Raw genomic sequence first — 26009 nt, forward strand, 5'->3', positions numbered from 1 at the left:
TATGGACTCCTGGTGTGGCGCTGTAGGATCAGCACCGGACAACAAACCACAAGGTCAGCAGTTAAGCCCACCAGCTATACAGGGTCACTATGAGTCGGAAGGGACTACAGGGAAGTCCTGAAGAGTTTTTATTAAAAGAGGCTTTGAAGACACCAGCATTTCAAACAGTCCCCCTGCCTGGTGCCACAGAGTTTTTTGCACCTAGAACCAAATTCAGGAAGGGGCAGAGTTTGCCTTGTTTTATCAGGTGACAGATGAGCAAGGAACATGATCTCAGTGTCTAGTCTACGTGCTTTATCAGGAAAATTAATATTAAGAAAGAGGACACAGGGCTCTTGAAGATGTAGCCATTGAATCCCTGGAGGCTATCGGTGCCTGTACATGCCGGGAGAGGCTGTGTGGGGAAGAGGAGGGGACTGGTGTAGGTGGGCTTCAGTCTGAAGGTTCCTGCTTAAGACAATCTTCGCTTTTACAATGATTGGATCCTGACTTGTTTTGTGTGTTTAATCTTTATATATTTTATATTTTAGAAATTCTTCTGAAGAAATTGGAAATGCCTTTAAAAGAAACTAATCTCCTTTTAAAGGCTATGTAACATTTCACTATTTGAAGGCACAGTGGATATTAAAGTTGTTTACAATCTTTCTTTGCGATTGCAAATAATAATGCAATGAATAACTTTGGGCATACTCCTTGGAGCTCATGTAGGAGCGCATGTAGGGGGTAAATCCTGGATGAAAGTTTGCTATTTCAAAGAGGACCTGGAAGTTACAATTTGGATCAGTATTGCCAAATTGCCCTTTACAAAAGCAGTATTTACTCCCGACATGCACACACAATGGTGGAGAAGTTTGCCTATTCCCCTTCATCCTGCCCAATGCTTTGCAATGATTCACTTTAATTATCTCATGTTTTGTTTTGTTTGTTCCTTTATCTCTTTGGTTTCCCATTTTCTTTTAAAATTCTTGACTGATATGGAATATAGAATTTGGGATTAAGGAGTAAGAGAGGGATCTAACTTTATGGCCACCGCATTGTTCTAATATCATTTACGAATAGCCCACCTTTCTCCACTGGTATGAAATCTGCAGCTAGTATATACCTAGTCCAACTAGACTGCCCCATTGACCTGACTGCCTCTTCATGCCCAGCACTAAACTACCTTGAGTATAGCTGATTGCTTAGTATTTCTCTTCTATTTCAGAATGCTTACAGGTATTCTTGCATACTTATTTCTCATGAAAATTTTGAGATGGGACTCATAATTTCCAAAAAATTAAAGTAATTTTTATGGATGGGGAGGAATTATCTTAAATGAATAATTAATTAGGAAAAGTAGACAACATCATAATATTAAGCCCTCCTTTGGTGGGGTGCTATAGCATAAGCACTGAACTGCTAATCACAATGTCGGTGGTTCAAGCCCACCAACCATTCCTTGGAAACCCTATACAGGGTCACTATAGGTTGGAATGGACTCAATGGCACTTAACAGCAACGGCAATAGTGTGGTGCTGTAGGATAAGCACTGGACTGCTAGTCACAAGTTCTGTGGTTCAAATCTACCTTGGAAACCCTACACAGGGTCACTATGAGTTGGAACCAATTGAATGGCACTTAACAACAGTAACAACATCCAAGAATAATTTCTAGTATTGTAGTCTTCTGATGTGCCATTTTGAACTGTCCAGTGGGGCAGCTCCTGGTCTGTCTGGGAACATCTACAATCTGAGTGTGCTCTCTTGTTCAATAGGAGCAGGTCACACTGTTATCTAGGATCAAGGGATCTCTGTGGAGGCCTTGATCTTGTTATTGTTAAGTGCCATCAAGTCGGTCCTGATCTCATGGCAACCCTGTATAGGGTTTCCAAGAAGCAGCTGGTGGGCTTGAAGCGCCAACCTTGTAGTTCAAATGACTTTGCGGTCTGGTGCATTAATCCACAGTGCCACAGCAGAACTCCTGTGGAGGCCTAGTAGGACAGTTATAAGTCTGATGGAGGATGATTTGCCACTTGCCTCTCTTCCCCTGATGTTTCTCAAGCCCATCCCAGCAGCCCCCACTTCTCTGTTGCAAGGAACTTGTGACTTAATCAGGCCTCATCGTCACATAAGCAAACTGCCTAGTACTCCCTTGGGAACTAGTTAGGCCTTATCTCCCTTTGAAGTCCCCTTGGCCATCATCATCAATGCCCAGGACTTATCACAGAAGAGCCAGAGAACCAGGTGGTTTGGGTCTCGTAGTCACAGAAGGTCTCAAATACACACTCTTCAGCTCATCATCAATTGAGGTAAGTCATGGAAAAACGTTGTTGTTGTTATGTGCCTAGAGTCGGTTCCGACTCATAGTGACCCTGCACAGGGTTTCCGAGACTGTAAATCTTTATGGGAGCAGAAAGCCTCATCTTTCTCCTGCGGAACAGATGGTAGTTTCGAACTGCCAACCATGAGGTTGGCAGCCTGATTTGTAACCACTACATTACCAGAGCTCCTTATTGGGAGATAGGTAAATGACAACTTAAAATTTGAGTCTCATTACCAGCCCCCATGCTGGCAAACAAAAATACATTTTGTATAAATTATGTCTATAACTAATCTGTGAATGTTGTTGTTGTTAAGTGCCACCGAGTAGGTTCCGACCCATAGCGACCCTGAATAGGGTTTCCGAGGAGCAGCTGGTAAGCTTGAACCGCCAACCTTAGAGTTCAAACGTCTTTGCAGTCTGGCACATTAACCCATAGCAATTTGTGAATAGCATATTTATATTACAGGACACTGACATCTCTAAGGGAACAGTAAAAAAATGAAATGTATATGAGTATATTTTGAGTGACATGTAGCTATCACTCAGGCTGTAATTGATAGGATGCTCTACGTTTCAACAACAACAACAAAAACCTTCGAAGCTACATCCCTTTATTAACTAAAATTCCAGTTTACAATAGTAATATGCCAAATATCATATTTTTTATACAGACAAACAAAACAATGATCATCGTCTTATATTTTTTCATGATAAAATAAAGATTAAACATGTATCATCATTTGCATAGTTCTGTGCTGGCATAAATTCATTTTTTCCTTTCTCAAAGTCCCCATCAATGGAAAGTGCCCAGGACTCTCTCAAGGGTGGCAAAGGCTCCCAATGCAGCACTCGCCTCTGACCCTGGCCTTAAGAAGTTCAACCCTTACTCAACTCACATAACGATTTCCTTCCGTGTCTGTTCCAGCATCATGTACTGCGTCCACTCCTGTTCAGTCTTGTATGTCTTAGACTGATCCACGATCTTTTGGAACATCGTCCTCTTCCTACAAAGCATACCAGTTTGTCAAAGGCAGCAAATCTTAGAATAAGGCAACACCCAAGCTTCCTAATGTTGACTCTTTCTGATAGAGGTAGAAATTACAAATGACCACAGAATTATCAAATCAAAGTTAAAAGAACTAAAGTTAGGAGTGAAGACCTACATTCAAACTCTGCTGTGTATTTGTTTTATGATATTGGTAACTCAATGGAACTCAGTTTCCCTGTCTGTACAATGGGGTAATAATGTCTACCTCACAGGATTGTGGTGAGGGTTAATACATACATAACACAAGTGTTGTTGTTGTTGTTAAGTGCCGTCGAGTTGATTCCGACCCATAGCAACCCTGTATAGGGTTTCCAAGGAGTAGCTGGTGAGCTTGAACCACTGACATTGCAGTTCAAACAACATTGCAGTCTGACACATTAGCCCACAGTGCCACACTAGGAATGCATGGCATATGTTGGTATGTGCCATTGGGTCAATTCCAATGCAAAGATCCTAAATGACAGAATAGCTCTGCCCCACAGGGTTCCACAGGTTGTAATCTTTATAGGGAAGTCCTGGTGTGGCACTGTGGGTTAATGCACTGGACTGCAAGGTCAGTTTGACCCACAAGGTCAGTGGTTCGAGCCCAGCAGCTGCTCCTCTGAAACCCTGTACAGGGTTGCTATGAGTTGAAACCGACTCCACGGCACTTAACAAGAGCAGCAACAATCTTTATAGGAGTTGATTGCCAGGCGTCGTCTTCTGAGGACTGGTGGGTAGCTTTGAACTGCTAACCTTTTATTTAACAGCTGAGTTTTTTAATCATGGGCATGGTGTTGTTAAGTGCCATTGAATGGATTCTGACTCATAGTGACCCTGTAGAGGGTTTCCGAGGAGCAGCTGGTGGGTTTGAACTACCAACCTTGTGGTACACAATTTAATGCTTATCCCACAGCGCCACACCAAGAGTCCATTTGTGCATGGTACAGAGCAGATATTGAAACACTTGGAGCTATTATTATTATTATTATTATTATTATTATTATTATTATTGGTGTCCGGTGCCGTCGAGTCGGTACCAGCTCACAGGGACCCTATACCTAACAGAATGAAACGCTGCCCACTCCTGCACCATCCTTACACCTGTGCTTAGATTTGAGCCCATTGCTGCTGCCACTGTGCCAATACATCTGATGAGGACCCCCCTCGTTGGGGGTCCTCATCACTTTACCAAGCATGCTGTCCTTCTCCAGGGACTGGCCCCTCCTGATAACCTGTCCAGAACAATATTAGCAGTCTCATAGCATTCTTATTAACATGAAAAGCAATACCAACTTGAAGTAGAGGGCAAGGTCTGTGGCTATGATGGCGATGTCCATCATATGGATCACATGGTCGTGCTGCCTGCGGCTGAGGTTTTGAAAGATATTTAGGTTCTGAAGAGAAAGCCAGAGAAGAGATGTGAGGAGGGACCATAAAGCTACCCAATTACTGATGGTCACCCCAGATAATGGTAGATGTCTGGGTGTACCCAGGCTCCTTGCAAGATGGGGGCTCCCACCCAGGCCCAAGACCAGTACAGAGAGCCCTTGACCCACCTCATCTTGCAGTAATGTTTTGCCAAACTCTAGGTGGTGCCTTTCCAAGATGGAAGAGCCATGGAGCTTGGCTAGTGGATTCTGGGATCTGCATGAGAAAGGGAAAGAGACCAACACACAATGGCCAAGATCAAGATTGAAGACCTCATCCACTCTGCTGCCTCCCAATTTAGTAGGCAGAGAAACTGTAGTCCCTATATGGCAGGACCGTGCAGTGTCACACTAGGAAGCAGTGGAAATGTGGAAAAGCTCTTTCCACAGGTGATTCAAAGACTGTTTGGGGTCATGAAGTCTTTGATAATTTGTCCAATAGTGGGGATACTTACAGCCCAGAAGGGCCTAGATATACACAATGCCACATGTAATTGTATGGAGTCTCTGAAGCCATCCATAGACACTGGCAGGAGGCCATGTTTCAAAGGTCACCAAGCTGCCACTCCTCCATACCTGAGTCCCATAAATAGTGTGCATTTATTTGTTCACTAAGTATTTGTTGAGCACCTACTATATGCCAAACACTATATGCTTGGCAGTTAGACCCCACAATGTGAAATTTAAACTTGTGCCTCAGAAGAACATGGGAGAATTGAGAAGACTCCGAAAAGCATGAGTTGTGGTACTGACAAATCACTTACAGCCTGTGATTTCAGACCAGAGCCTCAGTTTCCTCATTGGTAATACGGGGATAATGTTAGTCCCTGCTCTGCCCAGATAGCAGAGTGGATCATGAGGATCCAATGAGATCAGGATTCAAGGACTGTGCTTCAAACACTGTCTGGAATGTAAGCTCTGTGAGGACAAGGACTGTGCTTGTTTGGGTCACTACGGTGTCTCCTTTGCCTGGCATAGGACCTGCTACACACTTTTCAAGAGCATTAGAAACGCAAGGTGCACGAATGAACTTTCTTCAGTTACTAATATCTTGGCTCAACGTACTTTAGCAGGTATGTCAGTGAAGGAGGTGAGTGAGGCAGTTATATTTGTTTTGTTTTTCCTATAACAAAATACCACAAACTTAATGACTTAAAACAACACAGATTTATCATCTTAAAGAAGTCTAACATGGGTCCACAGGGCTTCAATCCTTCTACGGGAGCTTCATGTTCCGGCCTTTCCCAGCTCCTAGAGGTCTCCTACACTCCCTTGCTCTTTCTTCCATCCTTCAAGCCAACATTATCTTCTCTTCTCTTTGATTTGCTACTTACATTTTGTAAGGATCCTTGTGACTCGATCCATCCTACCTGTATACCCAGGATCACCCCCTATCTCAAGATCATTAATGTAATCATATCTGCAAATATTCTTTTCCAGGTAAGATAGCACATTCCTAGCTCCAGGGTTTAGGACAGGAACAAATTCGGGTCCCATTAATCTGTCTCCCACAGTGGGAAACTGTAGACAGTGGAACTTTCCCTTGGCCAGTGAGGTCCATGTAAAGGCCTTTCAGACCTGGGTAGTAAATCTCCGGGTTCAGTAAGGGCTGGCTCACTTCATCTGGTAGAGATTGTTGGTGCCTCTGTGGTCGATGTCATGGCAGAAGGCAGCAGTGACCATGGCCAAGGCCTCCAGGTCCGTGAAATATCGCTTCAGCTTTCCAGTCTAGGAAAGCAATCAGAGGTGCAAATTCAGTTTTTTGTGTGAGGGCAGGTGTGAGGGAGAGGGCCCAGAGCTCAGAAATATTGGTCTGGGACTGATCTTGGCTCTCCTCCTTGATCCAGAGTGACTAATGTTTTGCCTGAGACTGAGGAGTTTCCCCAGGATGTAGGGCTAAAACTAAACAGACTCAGGCAAACAAAGACAGTGTTCATCTTCCTCCTGTGTATTTTAGTTGGTCCCACCCAGCTCTGAGCTTCAGTATGCCAATCTGCAAACAGGGGGTGGAGGGTATGGGCTGAGAGGATTTCTGAGAACTGTTAGGTTTCAGGATAGGAGAGTTTTTGAGCATGGCCCCACTAGTAACAAAAAACTTTCAAACCTGACTTACCAGTTTAAGCACAACCCAGAGGAATCTTTCTCTGGGGCTTATGCAAATATTTAGCTCCTCTCTTCCTTCTCCTGGTTGTTGGAAGGAAGGGATGAGGAATTGCTCGGGAGAGGTGATGCTGGCTGTGACCCTAAAGAATCAGTGGAGTGTAAACAATGTGTGGAGTCCTGGTGTGGCACTGTGGGTTAATGTGCTACACTGCAAGATCAGTTTGAACCACAAGGTTGTGGTTCAAGCTCACCAGCCACTCCTTGGAAACGCTATACAGGGTTACTATGAGTCAGGATGGACTCCACTTATAAACAACAGTGTCTTGTTCTATCCTGAACTGGCCAGAATTCCTGCCTCTGGGCCCTAATTCCTACTCTGACCTCATTCCACCCTAGAAAGGGAAGGAATGCTCATGGCAAGGACAGGGGTGGGATTTGCATCATAGTCTGGATGTGAAAATGCTTTTAAACCAAAAATAAAGTCTCCCAGCCCTCTGAGTAAAGAATACAGACAAAAACATCCCATTTTAAAGCAAATATGTTTGTTTTGCAAACCATTCACCCCCTCACATGTTGATTCCCTAGGCAGGTGCGTTTTATGTGAAAAAATACAGTATATAAAGTTATGTGCAAACAGCATGCTTTATAGGACTGTTTGTAATACACCTTGAGAGACTGGAAACAGCCTCCATTTCTCACAATAAGGGGGATGGGTAAAGAAAGTATGGCATATTTATAAACAGGGTACCATACACCATAAAAAATATATCACAAGAGAACATTATGGGTATATTTTCAAATGAAAAAAAAGAGAGCATATTATAGAATAATATAATTCCATTGGTTATAAGCAAAATAAACTTAGTATGTGTGTCTGTGTACATATGTCCCTATGCACCTAGAAAACAAATATGAAAGGAGTTCTGTCATGGGACTGGGGTTGGCAATACACTGCAGCTTTCTTTCGCTTTTTATTTAATTGTTGTTATTGTTAAGTGCTGTCGAATTGGTTCCAACCCATAGCGACCCTGTATAGGGTTTCCAAGAGCAACTGGTGAGCTTGAACTGCCTACTTTGCAGTTCAAATGAGTTTGCAGTCTGGCACATTAACCCACAGCGCCACACTAGTACTCCCATCTGTAAGATGTTGTTATTACTATTAAGTACCGTGGAGTTGGTTCCGACTCATAGTGACCCTGCACAGTGTTTTCAAGGCTATAAATCTTTATGGGAGCAGAATGCCTCATGTTTCTCCCATGGAACCGCTGGTAGTTTCAAATTGCCGACCTTGAGGTTAGCAGCCCAATTCGTAACCACTGCACTACCAGAGTCATATGCCATGGAGTCGGTTCTGACTCATAGTGACCCTGTACAGGGTTCCCAAGGCTGTAAATCTTTATGGGAGCAGATAGCCTCATTTTTCTCCCGCAGAACAGCTGGTAGTTTCGAACTGCTGACCTTGAGGTTAGCAGCCCAATTCGTAACCACTATGCTACCAGAGCTCCTTTCTTTTATGCTAAGCATGCATAATATTTGTAATAATAATAATAGAAAAAGGAGAACAATGTGGGGTCTCTGTAGGGTCCTCTGGTGTGGTGGGAGCCCCCAGCACTGTACCCCCACCCACCCAGCCAGCCTCTCCATACCACCAGCAAGGAGAACATGGTCTGTCCCACGTTGAAGCCATGCCTCCAGTTGTGGTAGGTGATCCTGCGGTAGCCCTTGCTCAGCGAGTACATGAACCGCACCAGGGCCTGTGAACACAAGCAGGGTAGTGAGGCAGTACATGCCTGCTCTCCTAGACCAGGCCCAGGGAACACAGGAATAGATGCAATCATGCTGTGCAACACTTTGACCACAGTAAGTGGTGCAACAGTTAAGCGCTCTGCTGCTAACTGAAAGGTTGGTGGTTCAAACCCACCCAGCCACTCTATGGAAGAAAGACCTGGTAATCTGTTCCCATAAAGATTTTAGCCTAGAAAACCCTATGGGGCCGTTCTACTCTGAAAATCAACTCAATGACACTTAACAACAGCAACAAGAAGTGCTATGAAAATGAATGTTGTTATGAAACAAGGTCGATGTGCGTTGTTCCACCTATTCCATGCATTGAACTTTATCAGTGATCCCTAAACTCTCCAGGGAGAAGTAACAGGTGCTTCAGCCAGGGGCTGGGTGGGAACAAAAGGGTTCTTTAATTCTATGGTTCTAAAACATCAGAATCTCCTGCAGGGCTTGCAACACAGTGTCTGGTTCAGAAAAGCTGGCAGTGTATGTGAATGAGAGTAATATTTATTTCTGACAAGTTTTCAGGTAATGCAGATTGAGTCTTGGGCACTGCTTTGAAGCCACTACTTTAATCAGAGAAGCCCGCAAAATCCTGCACATCCCCATCCCTACCCCTGGATTCATGGCCTGAATCAGTAAGGAATCCTTGCAGGAATTAAAGTGTTTCCATTGGCTTAACCTACATCTCCACTCTGACTATGGTGGTGGTAGTGATTGTGTGCCATAGAGTCAGTTCAGACTCATATAGCGACCCTGTATAGGGTTCCCAAGGGGCAGCTGGTGGATTTGAAGAGGGTGAAAATCTGTATAGGAGCTGAAAACCTCATCTTTCTCCTGTGGAGCGGCTGGTAGATTTGAACTGTTGACCTTATGGTTGTTGCTGCTTAGTTCCGTGGAGTCATTTCTGACTCAGAGCAACCCTGTGTAGGATTATTGAGGAGTGGCTGGTGAGTTTGAACTGCTGACCTTGCAGTCAAACCAACCTTGTGGTCCACTGCTTATCCTACAGCACCACACCAGGACTCCAACCCTGTGATTGTTGTTGTGAAGTGTCGCCGAGTCAGTTCCAACCCACAGTAACCCTACATAGGGTTTTCAAGGAGTGGCTGGTGAGCTTTAACCACTGACCTCGTGGTTCAAACGACTTTATAGTCCAGTGCATTAGCCCATAGTGTCACACCAGGATTCCAACCCTGTGGAGTTAAAGGTTAGCAACACCACTTACCAAACCAAATACCCAAATCCACTGCCATCAAGTCAATTCCAACTCATAGTCACCCAACATAGGACAGATTAGAACTACTCCTTAGGGTATCCAAGGCTGTAAAACTTTACTAGCGAGACAGCCACCTCTTCCTCCCAGGAGCGAATGGTTCATTTGAAACAGACCGTGCAGTCGAACACCTACCCCACAGTATCACCAGGGCTCCTTTGTCTGACTACAAACCCACTGCCATCAAGTGGATTCTGACTCATAGCGACCCTCTATAGGGATTCTGGGACTGTGAATCTTTAGGGGAGCAGTCTCAGCTTTCTCCCATGGGTTTGAACTGCTGTTCTTTCAGTTAGCAGTCCAATACCTAACCCACAGTGTCACCAGGGCTCCTTTGTTTGACTGTGTTGTTGCTGAGTGCCTTCCAGTTGGTTCTGATTAATAGCAACTCTGTACAGGCTTTCCAAGGAGTGGTTCTGAACCATCAATCTTGTAGTTATCCATCCAGGATGTATCCTACAGCAACACACCCGTGTTTTCATTGCATCTATTCAGGGCCTTCAGAACTCGGTCCTTCAGACCCACTAGGAGAAGCCCATTGCTCTGGACACTGGCCCTGATAGGAACTGTCTTCTAGAAGAATTGTGTTTTCTCTGTTCAGATAAATGAGTCATGCATGCAACATGACTAGTGCTTTAAATCCTAAAAGCTGAGGGTACATTCTTTTAAGATAATTTAAAGACTAAGTAAAAAAAAAAAAAAAAAAGCCAGAAAGAATGAGGAAAGTGCAAAATATTTACTTGAACCTCACCTCCTGTGGAATGTGAAATTTATCCACCACTTTCAGCTCATAATATATCTGTATCCCACATTTCACCAGTTCCAATTCTGTTAGAGGCAAGTCGCTGAAGTGGAATTCGTTAATTTCATATTTCTCTGCATCTGGCAGCTCTTTTTGCTGGGTAAGGAAGAGAGTCGAGGAATTTAGTGGATGTGAAGTGTCCCTGGGTCTCTCCCCCTGCTCACCCAACTCTATCCCTGCATTGGGTATGCTGAGAAGGCCAGCGAAGAGTGGAACAGATGTACTCTGAAGAAGAACAAGCCCACCAAGGAGTGTCCTAGGTTGTTAGGCACGGAGCCAGCTCACCAGGATCTGAGACAGCTCCTCTTCCTCACAGTCCCAAGGCTCCTTTCCATACACCTCTCTGGTTTTCTGCCAGGGTCCAAAACAGTACAGGGGGGAAAATTAAAATAGGTAGGTAGGTAGGTAGGTAGATAGATAGATAGATAGATAGATAGATAGATAGATAGATAGATAGATAGATAATTACTGCATCAAAAGCCTAAATATGTCTCCACTTCTCTATTTCCATTGATGGTTCTTTCCTACAAGTCTCTTGTATCAGAACCACTAACTCAGGGATGTTGCTGTTCAAACTTCATTAACAAGGAAATTCAAGGTCATAGGATTGGAGTCATGGAGACCAGCATCCAAACCCAAGTTCCACCACTAGCTAGTAGTATTAGCTAACACTCCTGATCCTTATTTGTCATTGTATTACTCCATCTGTGATGGTGCAATGTAATTTATTAAAAGTGGTACACAACTGAAGGAAGCGATTTATATAAACCACTTAACACAGTGCTTAACATGTAGCAAGCACTGGTATAAAATTATGTAGTAGTGGATGTTTTTGTAGTTATTATTGAGTAGGAGTCAGGAGACCTTGGCCATGGTCCTGGCTCATGTTACTTGGTTTAGTTTAGGGCAAGTTCCTTCTCTTTCTAATCCTATTTCCCCATGTGGAAGGGTGGAATCTGGATCCAGTTATTTGCTTTTAATTTCTTGTCTCTTTTAACTGGTCCACTGAGGCTGTGCCTTCATAGGGTCCACACATCCATCATTTGGCTGAATTATAGGCTTGTTCAAGCAAATTCAGCCAAACTGAATATTTTCTTCTCTGCATTTACCAATTATTGGAGTGAAATGATCATATGGTGTGGTATCTTCCCAGATTAAACAAAGGTCTCTGCCAGGCTTACAGATAAAGACTAGTGGGGTCCCCAAGATCTGGAAATGAACTTACCCCCCTGGCTCAATTTTCAGCCAAACAATAGAGAAGTCTATTAGGGGAACAATGGCAGTTAGGTAGGTACCACTCCTTAGAATAATCAACCATTTGAGATCAAAAGATCAGCATTTCCCCAAGGATGAAATTCAGAAGTTTAGGAAAGAAGGAGGAATAAAAATGAGAAACACAGGGAGGAAGTGGGATAAGTGATATTACAATTTGGGGATTGCAATAAATGACATGAAACAAATGTGTATGAATTATTGAATGGAAAACTGATTTGTTCTGTAAACCTTCACCCAATTTACAATTTTTTTTAAAAAGTTTTAAAAAACAAAGATAAAAGTAAAGGTCTCTGAAGACATTGGCTTGTGTTGTTTCAACTTGGAGGTCTATTGCCCAAGGTCTTGAGAACTCAGCTGGATATCACAGCAGTGCCACATGGCTAACTCACTTCACTTCTGGAATCTTGGCCTTTTTGAAACCCAAATCCCAAGAATGATGGATCACTGATTCTCAGATACCTTTGAAGACATCTAGCCCAATTTCTCGCCCCAGGTAAGACTTGAATACCTTTCATGATGTAGGACACTCATGGTCTCCTAAGGCAGTCCAATCATAAGAGTGACAGAATTTTCTCATTATTCTGAAAAGCGTTAAGTAAGATCTACCCACTAGCTGAGTATCTGGGGAGAAATTACTTCCCTCTTTTGGGTCTCAATTTCTTCATCTCTACAATGGGAATAGAAGTCCTTACTCTGCTCATCTTACTGGGCCGATGTAACCAAACAAGATCATGAGCGTCGAATTGCCTTATAAGCTAGCTGTAAGGTTCTGAACCTATCAAAGGACTCCTCACTACAGCTAACTTCCTCTGAACTACTTGGATCACCAAAGTCCTCTCTGGTTTGATTGGATCTTCTAAGTGAGTTGCCCCACAGGAGCAACTGCTCCCCAGACCACGCAGAGTAGCCACTATGTAACACCGTCCATGCAGCCATCAAAGCATCCATCCAACTTTGATTGAAGGTCTGCAGAGTTCCTGTGCTAGACAGCAATGATCTAACAGTGAGAAAATCTAATCCCTGCCTTCATGGAGTTTCAAGGCTAAACTTTGTCCACATTGCCAAGGCACAGTCTCTACTAGAATAAAAACAAGAAGAGAAAATTACCCACCAGGATTTTCTGGATTTCTTCATTGTTGCACTTCACATGATATTTTACCATGTCTTGGAAAATGTCTTTCCTGTTTTCAAGTTTGTTCATTGACTCATAGGTATCAGGATTTAGGACAGACCAGCCCAAAAATTGAGTCAAAGACTGAAAATAAAAAAAGGGAGAGCTGGCCACAGAATACTCAGGTTTGACCCTGACAGCAAGAGAGAGCAACAGTCACTAAGCCTCAATTTTCACCTATAAAATAGGTTGATAAGTCATGTGCTGCTTACCTTGAAGAGATATTGTGAAGATAAGAGAAAATAATGAGTGTGAACATACTTTAAAAATCATGAGGGAAAAAAATCATAGAACACTAAACATACATAAAGTGTCATTCTTATGAGTAATAACTTCACAACAAGGGAACGTGGATTTCCCCGATAGCATGTAGCAGTGCAAAAGTGAGAGGGGAAATGGGCTGTGAGGCTGAGTTCAGGAAGGTGAGCTTCCTGCAGTCATCAACACATCAGGACACCACCCCCACCTCTGGAAACCAAGGCTGGCAGCAAGTTGATTCTGAGTCCCAACAGCCCAAGACTTCCTAGCTGACCATACCTCCATGAGGGTCTCATCCATTTCATCAAAGGGTTTCCCATCCTTACGATTGTAAAATGTGGCCACACCAACAATTTCTTCCTTTTTATTCACAATTGGCATAGAAAGGACATTTTTAATCATCCATCCAGACTCATCCAGAGGGTCTTTCTACAAGAGAAGAGCTAGGTTAGATTCCCTAGGTAGGTATCAGGCTCCAGAAACAGCTCTGATGGATTTCACACTGTCCTGTGACCCTGGCAGAGACTGACTTGGCTGAGATGAAGAAGCAAGAGGATAGAACTTGTTGGACTTTTTATGATTTTGATCATCAACCAGATGCCACAAGCAGATCGTCTATTTGGCTGAAGTTGTCCAAGCCAATATAATGGGGGTATAATGATGAGTAGAACCAGCTCTGGGAGGTAGTGTTTCCCTTCCAGATAAGAGAGTTAACTGCAAGGGGTGGACTTTTTAAAAGAATAATGCTGGTGACTCTTAGAACTTTGAATCCATCAACTGGGTAACAACCTGCACCATTTGTCTCTTGATCTGACTTTCTGTGTTATTTTGGTATGTCATTTCATCTCTTTGGGCTTTGGTTTTATCATCGAAACATGGGAACAGTTTGGGACCTCTGGTGGTGTGTGTTGTTGTTGTAAATGTTTGGCTGCTAACTGAAACGTCGGAAGTTCTAACCTACCAGTCACTCTATAGGGAAAAACATGGCAGTTGACTGTAAAGATTACAGCCTTGGAAATCTAAGAGGGCAGTTCTACTCTGTAATAGGAACACAGGTCTATTGAGGAATGGAGGAAATACAGGTGAAAGTTTCTGGTTAGTTATAAAATGCCTTGGTGAGTCATTCCTATGTCTCTGAGTCTCAGTTTCATCATCTATAAAATGGGGATAACTAGACTTGAACATGTTTAGACTCTTTTTCCCATTATTTTATCAAACATCTATGTCCCTGGTGTGGCGCTGTGGGTTAATGCGCCAGATTGCAAAACTCTTTGAACTCCAAGGTCAGCAGTTCAAGCTCACCAGCTGCTCCTTGGAAACCCCATACAGGGTCGCTGTGGGTCAGAATCGACTCAACGGCACTTAACAACAAAAAACATTGTGCAAGACACTGATTCAGAAGCTAGAAACCATGGCAAGTAAGGCACAGAATTTGCTCATAATCTAAACATCAGGGGGAGGGTAAACAAGCAATTTACACAGTCATGTGGAAAGTTCTAGAAGAAAGTTATCTTTATGGTGGTGTGGGAGCCAGGGCAAGAAAGCAGCTCAAGGGAGGTTTCTTGGAGTAGGTGAGTCCTCCAGTTCAAATGTTGCTAGATTCTTAAAGTGGTGAGATTAGAATTATTACTTTAAAAAACAAAACAAAACACTAGGAAGTGTGAATGCTCTGTCAGCCCTTAGTGGAACAGTGTCTCCAGAAGGATGAAGAACACAGCCCAACAAACTCAGGATGAAGATCAAGAAACTTGAGTTTAAGGTCATGCTTACCCCCAACTCTCTACCTAGCCATCCCTTCCCTCTAAAGGCCAAGATAAGGAGGCAGATTTTACATTGAAATTGAAATGAGAAACCATTAGAGATTTTGTTGTTGTTGAAAATATACAAGCAGAACATGCACCAGTTCAACACTTTGTACATGTGCAATTCAATGACCAATTAGATTATTCAAGTTGTGCAACTGTTCTTGGCCTTCTTTTCTGAATTGTTCCTCCTCCATTAACACAAGCTCACTACCCCATAAGCTTCCGGTCAAATCTGTCGAGTCACACTTTACATGCTGTTTTGTCAATTTGATACCAATACACTTATTTATTTAATCAAGCACAGTACTCAAGGCAGACATTTCATTAATTAAGCAAAACTATCGTTTGCTTTTAAGAAGACTCCGAGGGATTTTTTAATTTGTTTGTTTAAAGATTATTTGAGGGAAATTTTTAAGCAAGGAAGTGACTTGATTCAATCCATGTTTTAAAAGAAATGACTCCAGTTACTTTGTGGAGGACGAGTTAGAGTAAGCAAGACAGCAACTGAAAACTATTTGACTTACTAATGAGGTTAAGCCACAATCAACGGAATGACTTTGGTATAACACAAGTTCTGTTGTGGTAATGATCAGGTTGGAATTCCTGGATGGTACAAATGGCTAATTTGCTCAACTGTTAAGAAGCTGCAGATTCAAGTCCACTAGAGGTGACTTGGAAGACAGGCCCAGTGATCTACTTCTCAGAAATCAGCCTATGGAAACCCAGTGGCGCATAGCTCTCCTCTGACACCCGTGGGGTCACTATGAGTCAGAAGTGACTAGAGAATAAATTACTGTTGTTGTTAAGTTCCATCGAATCAGTTCTGACTCATAACAACCCTGTGTAGGATTTCCAAGGAGCAGCTGGTGAGTTTGAACTGTCGACCTAAGGTTCAAATGGACCTTACAATTCAGTGCATTATCCCATAGTGCCATACCAGGACTCCAGACAGTAAATGGTTACTGGTTAAGGATCAGCCAGCAACTTTTAGCAACCATCTAAGCTTATTACAATGTTACATCAAATTTCTCAGCATTGCAAATGTATTCCCTCAAAACTCTTTGGATTAATGTGCTGGACTGCAAGGTTGGTTTGCACTGCAAGATTGGTGATTCAAGCTCACCAGCTGCTCCTAGGAAACCTTATACAGGGTCATTATGGGTCAGAACTGACTTGATGGCACTTAAAAACAACAACAAACTCTTTCATAATGTTCTTTAAGAAGTATAAAAATAATTAAAAAAAAAAACCCAAAAACCCTAATTTTCCTAAGAGTCGTTTTGCTTTGCTTCTTACTTATTTCCTAATTATTAATAACTTGTTTTTCTTACACCTGACATGCTAAGTTCAATAAATATTGGCAGGCACTAAGAGCTGAGAATGCTGGGAAAGAGGAAGCTGACATTTACTGAGAAAAATTGATCTACAGCATAGATAAGGCTAAAAAAAAAAAGGTGAAGTAAGGGAAATCGAGTAAGAGCGGCAAACTTCTTTGCATAAACTTGTAGTTCTTAAATGGTTGGCTTCTGTCTACCTGTTTATAATCTCTGTCATTCTCACCTCAGTCTCAACTCAGATGTGTTGGCTCACTCTAGTTCCTTCCAGTAAGATGTATGTTCAACTTTGGAACAACAGGACTCTGTGATACACGGATCGAGGCACAGTCTTAATGGGTAAAAGAGGGGAAATAATGTTAAGATCCTTGACTGTCTTATGGATATTGGTTTCCCTTGCCTACTATTGTTAAATAGACACATGCGTGGGATAGATAGGAATGTCAGGAAACATTACAGAAAGCTTGTAATCCTGTCTTCAGCCTAAAATTTATTGGAACCTCTCAAAGGGGTTCTAAAACTTGCCCAGTGAAATAGGCTTCTTGCGGAGCCTTTGTACTGTATAGGAACCTTATGTGGAACCTGAGCCCCATCCAGAACCTTCTGAGGTGGGACATTCCCACTTAAAAGGACATGCAGACCAGCCCGGCAAGGCTACAGGAACAGAAGATACTTCTTGAAAGAAAGACCAGCAAGAAAAACAAACACAGCAGTATGTTTGGCTATTACAAGAATAAGCTGTTTGCCAGAGAGCCATCAAGGCAAGCAATCAAGTCCCTTCAGGACAAACCCCCTCCAAGACTGAAACTCAAAGGAACACATGAGCAGGCATCTAAGCTTGCTGGCAACTGTGCTGGTGTACATGTAAGTAGGAGTTGGGGAAAGGCAGCAATGAAGATATGGACTGAGTTCGACCACATTCCATAGACTCCTGTTGGCCTTGAGGTGAGAGAGAGAAAAGAAAGGGCTGCTTGATCTGAAGTTTGGGGAGACTTGGAAATTCCTGAGCCCACTGACAGTGACCTAGCTACAGGGGCCTAGAGGTGAGAGTGAAGTGTCCAGCTGATATGAAGTGGGGGGGAGATGCACAAGAATGTCCAAATTTGCAGGTAGTACCTGTTTGACCTAGCTTCAATAACTTGATGATTAGAGCTCAACTAGAAAAAGAAAAAGAAATTTGATAAAGGAAGTAATTATAAATTGCCCCAATTTGATAAAATTGACCTATACTTACAGATGTAGTAGCTCAAAATACCAACTGAAAGAAAAGGAGTCTTCACATCAAGGATCAAACTGATCCCCTCTGAATACAGGGTTGATAGGGACTGGCAACTTAGACACTGGCTACCTGAAATGGGGGATGGGGAGGTTATAAAGGCATGAAGTGGCTGGCTTACAAGTTTTCAAGAGGGAGTTTAGTTTCAGAGTGTGTAAGGGAAGGTAGAATCCCCACTGAATAATTCTCATCTTGTCTAAATGGTGCTGGTGAAAGGAGTTGGTGATAAGATTCTTATGATTCAATAGTGAGTAATTATTATCATGAATAATTGTGATTGTTACAACTGTAAAGGTAGAAGTTGTGTAACAAAAAGGGGGAGTAGTAATATCTTAAACTCCAGGAACAGAGGACCCTTGGACTATCATGAGACAAGAGCATGAGAGGAACTTGGGACCCTACCCAGAGAAGCAGCGACACCAGAGATGGAGGCAGAGCTGATGACATGGAAAGATAGAGCAGCTAAGGACTCTAGACTCAAGGAAAGGCACAGGTTGTGCATGGGCGCCCAGAAGGCTGACTTGCAGAATGTGTTCTTTGGTTGTTTAAATGATTATATATTTTTAAAACAGGTAAAATCCTGAAATTTAAAGTTCTAAATTCTAATTATTGAACTAACATCAGTTCCAAATGAATGTTGTAAGGTCTTCCTTGGGTGTCTTGCAATAATAAACAAAATGAATTTATCATGACAAAAAGAAAAACTTAATGGAACCTTGAAGACTCATGCCCTACTGCAATAACATTTTTTTCCACTCATGTTTTCACTTTGTTAAGATAATTTCCAATAGAGTGGGTTAACTCTAACATATTATAATTATTTGGAGTGGGAAAAAAATATTATAACTAAGAGAACAAATAGAAAATCACTTACTTGGAATGCAAAAAAGTCCTCAGAAGGTGCATTCATGATGTTGCAAATCTGAAAGCCATGAATGAGAATAATGGAGTGTGATTAGACCCAAGAGAGGACACAGTGCATGCTGTTTTCTGAAACACAATTTCCTTGTCCAAGGCAATCACATTCTTTTCATCAAGTAAACATGCTGGAGATGGTTTTGAATTATTAACTGATGTTACTACACAGAAAAAATACCTTATAAACATTCTTTTCTTTTATTTAAACTCTTGCAAATTGAGTGAGGGTTTACAGAGTAGATCATCAGTTTTACATTCAGCAAATCCTATACTTTGCTTTACTTCATGGTTGCAATCCCCTCCATGTGTCACAATTGACCTCTAATCACGTTATCACAGAGCTTTCTCCCCTGTGTGTCTCACTACCTTCATCTTTCTTCTACTAACCTACCTTTTGTTATATATTGCCTGTCCTGTCACCCATGTTAACACATGTGTCTACCTTCTAGCTTTTACTTTGCTTTCAAGTCATTTCCAACTTTTGAAAACATTAAGGTTACACCTTGTCATTATTGATAACTGTATAGTGTCCCATGTCGAATATTTGAGTTGTGTCCAGTTATTCTTATTAATATAGATAATATTACTCTAAATATTTCAAGTCAATTAATACAGATAATATCCTGCTGTGGCGCTGTGGGCTAATGTGTCAGAATGCAAAGTCATTTGAACTTCAAGTTCTGTGGTTCAAACTCACCAGGTGCTCCTTGGAAACCCTATACAGGGTCGCTATGGGTCAGAATCAACTCAACAGCACTTAACAACAACAACAGTAAATATTTTAAGTCAATTAATATAGATAATACTACTCTAAATATTTCAAATTGATTTGGGTTTTGTTTGTTGGTTTTCACAAGAAAGGAGGTATTTCCTTAGTATATGAACCCCAAAGTAGAATAGGAAAGTAAAGACATTGGAGTTCTGATTATGCATCATCAGATTCCTCTATAAAATTGGATCAGCTTACCCTACCTTGAAAGACATTTTTCTGATCCTTCCATAGCCTGGTAATGGGGCACTGTGTATAGCTGTGTGGCGTGTGCACTACACAAAGACACTACAACCAACTGAGGGAGCAACTGGTTGCTGAGATCCAGCCTGGGCTGTTTGTGGAGCCGTGCCTCTGACCTTTCTCTATTTGTCCATCTAGAAGGGGTTCCTTTCTCTAATTTCCCCAAAGACATCTTTTGGGCTCATAGCCACCCTGCCTATCAACATAGTTCCTAAATGTCTGGTAGTCTCTGGTCTCCAAGCATGAGCTGTCCTTTAGAAGACTGCCCACCTACTGCACTATCGCTCTGGCCTCTCCTTGGAATGGGTTCATCAGTTGCCATTGTTCTCTCCTGCATCTCAGACCTCTCTTCTGACTCACTGATGGTTCGTTCCTCTCAGCCCAGGAGCATGCTGGAGTCTCTCCCATCCTTACTCTTCCCTTGTCCCCATATAATTCCTGTAGCAACCACCCAGCTTTTTTCTTCCTTTTTTCTCTTGTACTCTCTACCTTCTCACTGCCTATTCACTCCTCAGAAGACCGCACACTGATTTTGGCTTTCATCTTACCACCACATTTACTCTCATGAGGATCACTAATGACCTCCTAATTGACAGATGCAAAAGAGATTTTCAGTTTACATCTCACCAAGCATTTCACTGCATTTGGTCCTTTCCCTTTTGGTTGAAACTTTCTACTTCCTTGGTTTCCATGGCACTGCCTTCTGGTTCTGCACATGCTGCCAACACTCCTTCTGTTTCTCTTTCACACACTCCTCTTTCTTCACCCAATCTTTGAATACTAACGTCCTCCAGTATGTATCCTGCCCAGGCTGGGTCCACTGTCCCTCTCACTCTCCCTGGACTATTTCATGTACACTTATGGATTCATTATCATTTGGTACTGTTATTGTTGTTGTTAGATGCCACTGAGTTGGTGCCAACTCAGTGACCCAGTACACAACAGAATGAAACAATGCCAGTCCTGCGCCATCCTCACAATTCTTGTTATGTTTGATCCCATTGTTGTGGTCACTGTGTAGGGGTCATCTCATTGGGGATCTTCCATTTTTCCATTGATCCTCTACTTTATCAAGCATGATGCCCTTTTCCAGGAGCTGGTCCCTCCTGATAACATGTCCAAAATACCTGATATGAAGTCTCACTATCCTGACTCTCATGGAGTATTCTGACTGTATTTCTTCCAAGACAGACTTGTTTGTTCTTCTGGCAGTCCATGGTATTTTCATTATTTTTCATCAACATCATAATTCAAATGCTTCAATTCTTCTTGGTATTACTCATTCAATGTCCAGCTTTCTCATGCATATGAGACAATTGAATATAACATGGCTTGCATTGGGCACACCTTGACCTTAAAATGACATCTTTGATTTGTAACACTTTAAAGAGGTCTCATGCAGCCGATTTGCTCACTGTGATTCATTATTTGATTTCTTGATTGCTGCTTCCATGAATATTGACTGGGTACCCAAGTAGAATGAAATCCTTGACAACTTTAATCTTTTCTTCATTTATCATGATGTTATTTACTGGGATTTTATTTTTTCTTTATAATGAGTTGTAATCCATACCGAAGGTTATAGTCTTTGAACTTCATCAGCAAGTGCTGCAAGTTCTCTTGGCTTTCAGCAAGTAAGGTTGTATCATCTGCATGTCAAAGGTTGTTAATAAATTTTCCTTCAATCCTTGTGCCATGTTCTTCTTTTTATAGTTTGGTTTCTCAGATTATATGCTCAGCATACAGATTGAAGAAGAAATAGACGGTCCATTTCTGAGGGATTAGTCCCTGAAAACCTTATGAATAGCAGCAAAAGATTATCATCTGGGCTTAATCTTCCAAGTATCTAACTCTAACCCTTTTCTCCCATAACACCATCTCTTTGTCTACCTGTTTAGATATTCGCTCCTGAAGAAGGTCTCAATTTTACATCCAAACCTGGTGGCTACACTATCCCTCCATTCTAGAAGCTGAAATTAAATGAGCCCCATTTCTCTCCTTTGTCTTTGCTTACAGACCTCCACGAAGTCCTGCCAGTTGTACCCTTCCAATGTTTCTCAATTCTGAGCCTTCATCTTTCTCTCTACACGTACTTGTTGATGTTTTCATGAGTATTAAATGAGTAAATTTACTCAGGGTCTGCCCACCCATTGCGCCAGATCCTGCTCACCTATGTAAGCACTCAATGGCAATAACAGTAGAATGTCTGTAAATGGCATATGGAGACCCTGGGTAGTGCAGATGGTTAATGTACTCAGCTGCTAACCAAAATGTGTCTTGGCTTTGTTGAGACTCCCATCATGTCTTTCTTGGAATGATGCACTAACCTCCTTACTGGTTGTTCCACCTGCAGTCTTACTCCTTTCAGGTGTCCCCCCCTCCCCCCACCCCCCATGGAACTGTAAGAGTTACAGTCTTAAAAGAATCAGTGTCATCTTTGTATCCCCAGAGCCAATTACAGGGTCTGTCACATAGAAATCCTCAATAAATAAATACTCTACTACATAAACTGCATTGTATATCACCATGTCAATTTCTTATGTAAAAGCCCAGGACCTATAATTAAAGTCCCAGCCCCTTGTCCTGAAGTCAAAGGCCCCTATGACCTGGTCTCTCTCTACTTCCTAAGCCTTATGTATTACTATTTTCCTATTTAAACCTTATCACCCCAGTGACTACATACACCATATTGCTTTAAACCTCCATGACTTTCCCTAGCTGTTCATTCCACCTGGAACCCACTTTCTTTTCCTAACTGCCTAAGGTCTATTTATATTTTAAAAACTCGACTCAGATCAAGCATTTTCTGATGTCACCAGGCTGATTTAAATGTCCTCTCCTGTGTTCCCAGAATATACTATCTACATCCCCATTATGACCTTATCACACTGTACTATAAGTATTAATAAGCATGTGTCCTATCTGACTATGAGCAGGAGCTATATTGAAGTCATCTTTGTATCCCCAGAGCCAATAATAGTGCCTGACACATGTTGTTGTTGTTGATAGGTGCTATCGAGTCAGTACTGACTCATAGTGACATTATGCACAGCAGAATGAAACACTGCCCGATCCTGGGCCAACCTCACTACTATTGCCATGCTTGAGTCCATCGATGCTGCCACTTGACCAATCCATCTCGTTGGGGGTCTTCCTTTTTTTCTCTGACCCTCCACCTTACCAAACATGATATCCTTCTCCATTGACTGATCCCTCCTGACAATATGTCCGAAGTATGAAAGACGAACACATAGAAAATGATTAATAAATAACACTCTGCTCTATGAACAGCATTGTGTAGTGTGTGTCTAGGAAAAGATACAGAGATGACCAGGCTTAGATCCTGCCCTCAAGGACATCAGTATTGTCTGGAGTGAGGGGCTGGATGTATGTGTGGGTGATGTGCAGCTAATAGGTATGACCCTTCTCACTGGGGCAGGAGATGCTCTCACTTCAATCTTGTCCCTGAGTGGGTGAGGCCTCATGAGAAATGAAGCATTTGGGCTCTGTTGTACACATGGAGTCCCTGAGTAGGGCAAATGGTTAATGCTCTCAGTTACTAACCAAAAGGTTGGTAGTTTGAGTACATTCAGAGGTACCTTGGAAGCAAGGCCTGGAGATTACTTCCAAAACACTCAACCATGGAAAATCCTAGGCAGCACAGTTCTATTCTTGACAAACATAGGGTCAATATAAATTGAAATTGTCTCAAAGGCAAATGGTTGGTATATGGCATGACTATAAGTATCAGAGAGATGGGAAGTTGAGAGTAGTATTTAGTCTCTGGTATGAGAGACTGGGACTAAGTCCTGGAGATACATGCATAGTATCTTTAGTAGTCAGTGAGACAGCACATCTTTTTATCTGAGGGTTATCTCTCTCTGTATTTCGTAGTTTCTCAAGGGCCAGTTCTTTGCTCATCTCCTTAGGTCAACTGTCAAGTGAATTCTAGGACAAGCTTGAGAAAAAATGAAGTAGGCTTTTGGAGACCCACATTTCCCATTCTGATGGAAATCCTTTCATTCTTCCACCTGATAAAAAACTCACCCACTTCACTATTATCTTACTTACCAGGCCATTTTGGGCAACATAGGTAGGGAGACCGCTCACTAAAGCCCAATGATCAGGAGGTGGATTCCTGTAAAGGCCAAAGACAAATGGTGATTTTTGTTGTTACTGGTGTTAAAGTATATCTAATATAACATTTGTGCCTTCAAAGTGTTTTGTATGTATAAATAGTGATATCAATTACCTGAATCATGTTGTGCAACCATCTCCCATAATCAGTGCCATATTTACCATCACATTTGGTGACCTTTGATGCAAGTACAATTGGATTCAAACTTGAGTTTGGGTCAAAAGGCAAGAGGGGGTAGGAAAGAGGATGAATGGAAATGTTAAACACAGGGCAGGGAGGAAGTGGGAAGAATGGTGTTACATTGTAGGGATTGCAACCAACGTCACAAGAATTGTTGAATGAAAAACCTACCTGTTCTGTAAACTTTCACTCAATTCACAATAAAACAAAAAACAAGAACTTGACTTTCCATCTTTGCCCTCCCCTACTCTGGTGATTCTCAGCACCCAACTTACATTCACTATGTCTGACTGAGCCTCACATCTTGGTCAAGCACCTTAATGGCCCAATTTAGACATTAAGAGAAAGGATGATGAATCCATTTTACTGGTTGTCCATTGAACTAGACTATTCAAGAAGAGAGACAATATTTATTCAACAAATTGTTTTTGGCTATTGAGCAAAACCAGATACTCTCACTTCATAGACAGCGAGGAAACTCATTGATGGTGAGCTCTTATCGTGTACCAAAGCTAGGTGCTTTATGTATTTATTCCTCACAACTATATTAAGACTTTTCTACTATTGCTCTTTATTTGGTTACTGGAAGGAAAAAATGCACATGTAGAAAAGTTAAAACATTTAAAAACTTAGTTGTTATAAAGTGAATATCTAGGAAATCATACTGCCAAGGATTGAACTGTGTTCCTAAAATATGTGTCAACTTCACTACGCCATGATTCTCAGTATTGTGTAGTTAGCTTCTGTTTTGTGATTTGAGGTAAGTATTCTCTACTTTCAGCTTTCAGCCAAGATCCATTGAACATCAGCAATGATATCCCTCATTCCACATCCTCTTCTGAATCCGGCTTCAACCTCTGGAAGTTCTCTGTCAATGTATGCTTGTATTACTGATAGTAAAACTTTACTCGCATGAGATATCAAAGATATTGTCCAATGATTTCCGCATTCCGTTGGGTCAGCTTTCTTTGGAATGGGCACAAATACAGATCTCTTCCAATCAGTTAGCCAGATAATTGTCTTCCAAATTTCTTAGCAGAGATGAGTGAGTGCTTCCTGTGAGCCGTCTCACTTTCTTGAAAGATTTTAATTTTTGTTCCATCAATTCCTGGTGCCTTGTTCTTTGCCAATTCCTTGGACTTCCTCCTTCAGTATCACTGGCTCTTAATCATATGCTACCTCTTGAAAACGGATCTTGACTGAAAGCAGAGAATATCAGAAAGATGTTTACTGTGCTTTATTGACTATGCAAAGGCTTTCGAATGTGTAGATCATGACAAGCTATGGACAACATTGCAAAGTATGAGTATTCCGGAACACTTCATTGTGCTCATAAGGGATCTGTACATGAACCAAGAGGCACTTGTTCATACAGAACATGGGAACAATGAATGGTTTAAAATTAAGAAATGTGTGCTACAAGGTTGTATTCTTTCACCATACTTATTCAACCTGTATGCTGAGCAAATAATCCGAGAAGCTGGGTTATATGAAGAAAAATGCAGCATCACGATTGAAGGAAGACTCATTAGCAACCTGTGATATGCAGATGATACAACCTTGCTTGCTGAAAGTGAAGAGGACTTAAAAAATATTTACTGATGAAGACCCCGAGAGAGATGGATTGGCAAAGTGGCAGCATCAATGGGCTCAAGCGTGGGAACAATAATAGTGAGGTTGGCCCAGGATCAGGCAGTGTTCATTCTGCTGTGCATAGAGTCGCTATGAGTTGGTACTGACTCGATGGCACCTAACAACAACAACGTTATCTATTTTGCGATGTATTGTAATTTTTTTTTAAGGTTTTTTATTGTGGATTGAAAGAAAGTTTATAGGGCAGATCATCAGTTTTACATTCAACAAATCATACACCTTGTTTCATTACAATGATTATAATCCCCTCCATGTACCATCAGTT

At 41.9% G+C, this 26009-nt stretch overlaps 1 protein-coding gene across 2 annotated transcripts in view; it reads right to left on the bottom strand.

The window, feature by feature from the left end:
• PDE6A (phosphodiesterase 6A, cGMP-specific, rod, alpha) overlaps window positions 1-26009 on the bottom strand; it is a 120959-nt gene that overhangs the window by 34205 nt on the left and 60745 nt on the right. For both annotated transcript variants that reach the window (XM_006863870.1, XM_006863871.1), the window contains 11 exons: window positions 23845-23911; window positions 18718-18765; window positions 13708-13857; window positions 13111-13254; window positions 11010-11075; window positions 10674-10820; window positions 8508-8615; window positions 6377-6486; window positions 4888-4975; window positions 4625-4725; window positions 3198-3305 (listed from right to left, as the gene is read on the bottom strand). In XM_006863870.1, the coding sequence (XP_006863932.1) occupies window positions 3198-3305; window positions 4625-4725; window positions 4888-4975; window positions 6377-6486; window positions 8508-8615; window positions 10674-10820; window positions 11010-11075; window positions 13111-13254; window positions 13708-13857; window positions 18718-18765; window positions 23845-23911 (1137 nt within the window). The remainder of the gene's footprint in view (window positions 1-3197; window positions 3306-4624; window positions 4726-4887; window positions 4976-6376; window positions 6487-8507; window positions 8616-10673; window positions 10821-11009; window positions 11076-13110; window positions 13255-13707; window positions 13858-18717; window positions 18766-23844; window positions 23912-26009) is intronic.

The sequence above is a fragment of the Chrysochloris asiatica genome, unplaced genomic scaffold (genome assembly GCF_000296735.1).
Source record: "Chrysochloris asiatica unplaced genomic scaffold, ChrAsi1.0 scaffold00057, whole genome shotgun sequence".
Classification (NCBI taxonomy): Eukaryota; Metazoa; Chordata; class Mammalia; order Afrosoricida; family Chrysochloridae; genus Chrysochloris; species Chrysochloris asiatica.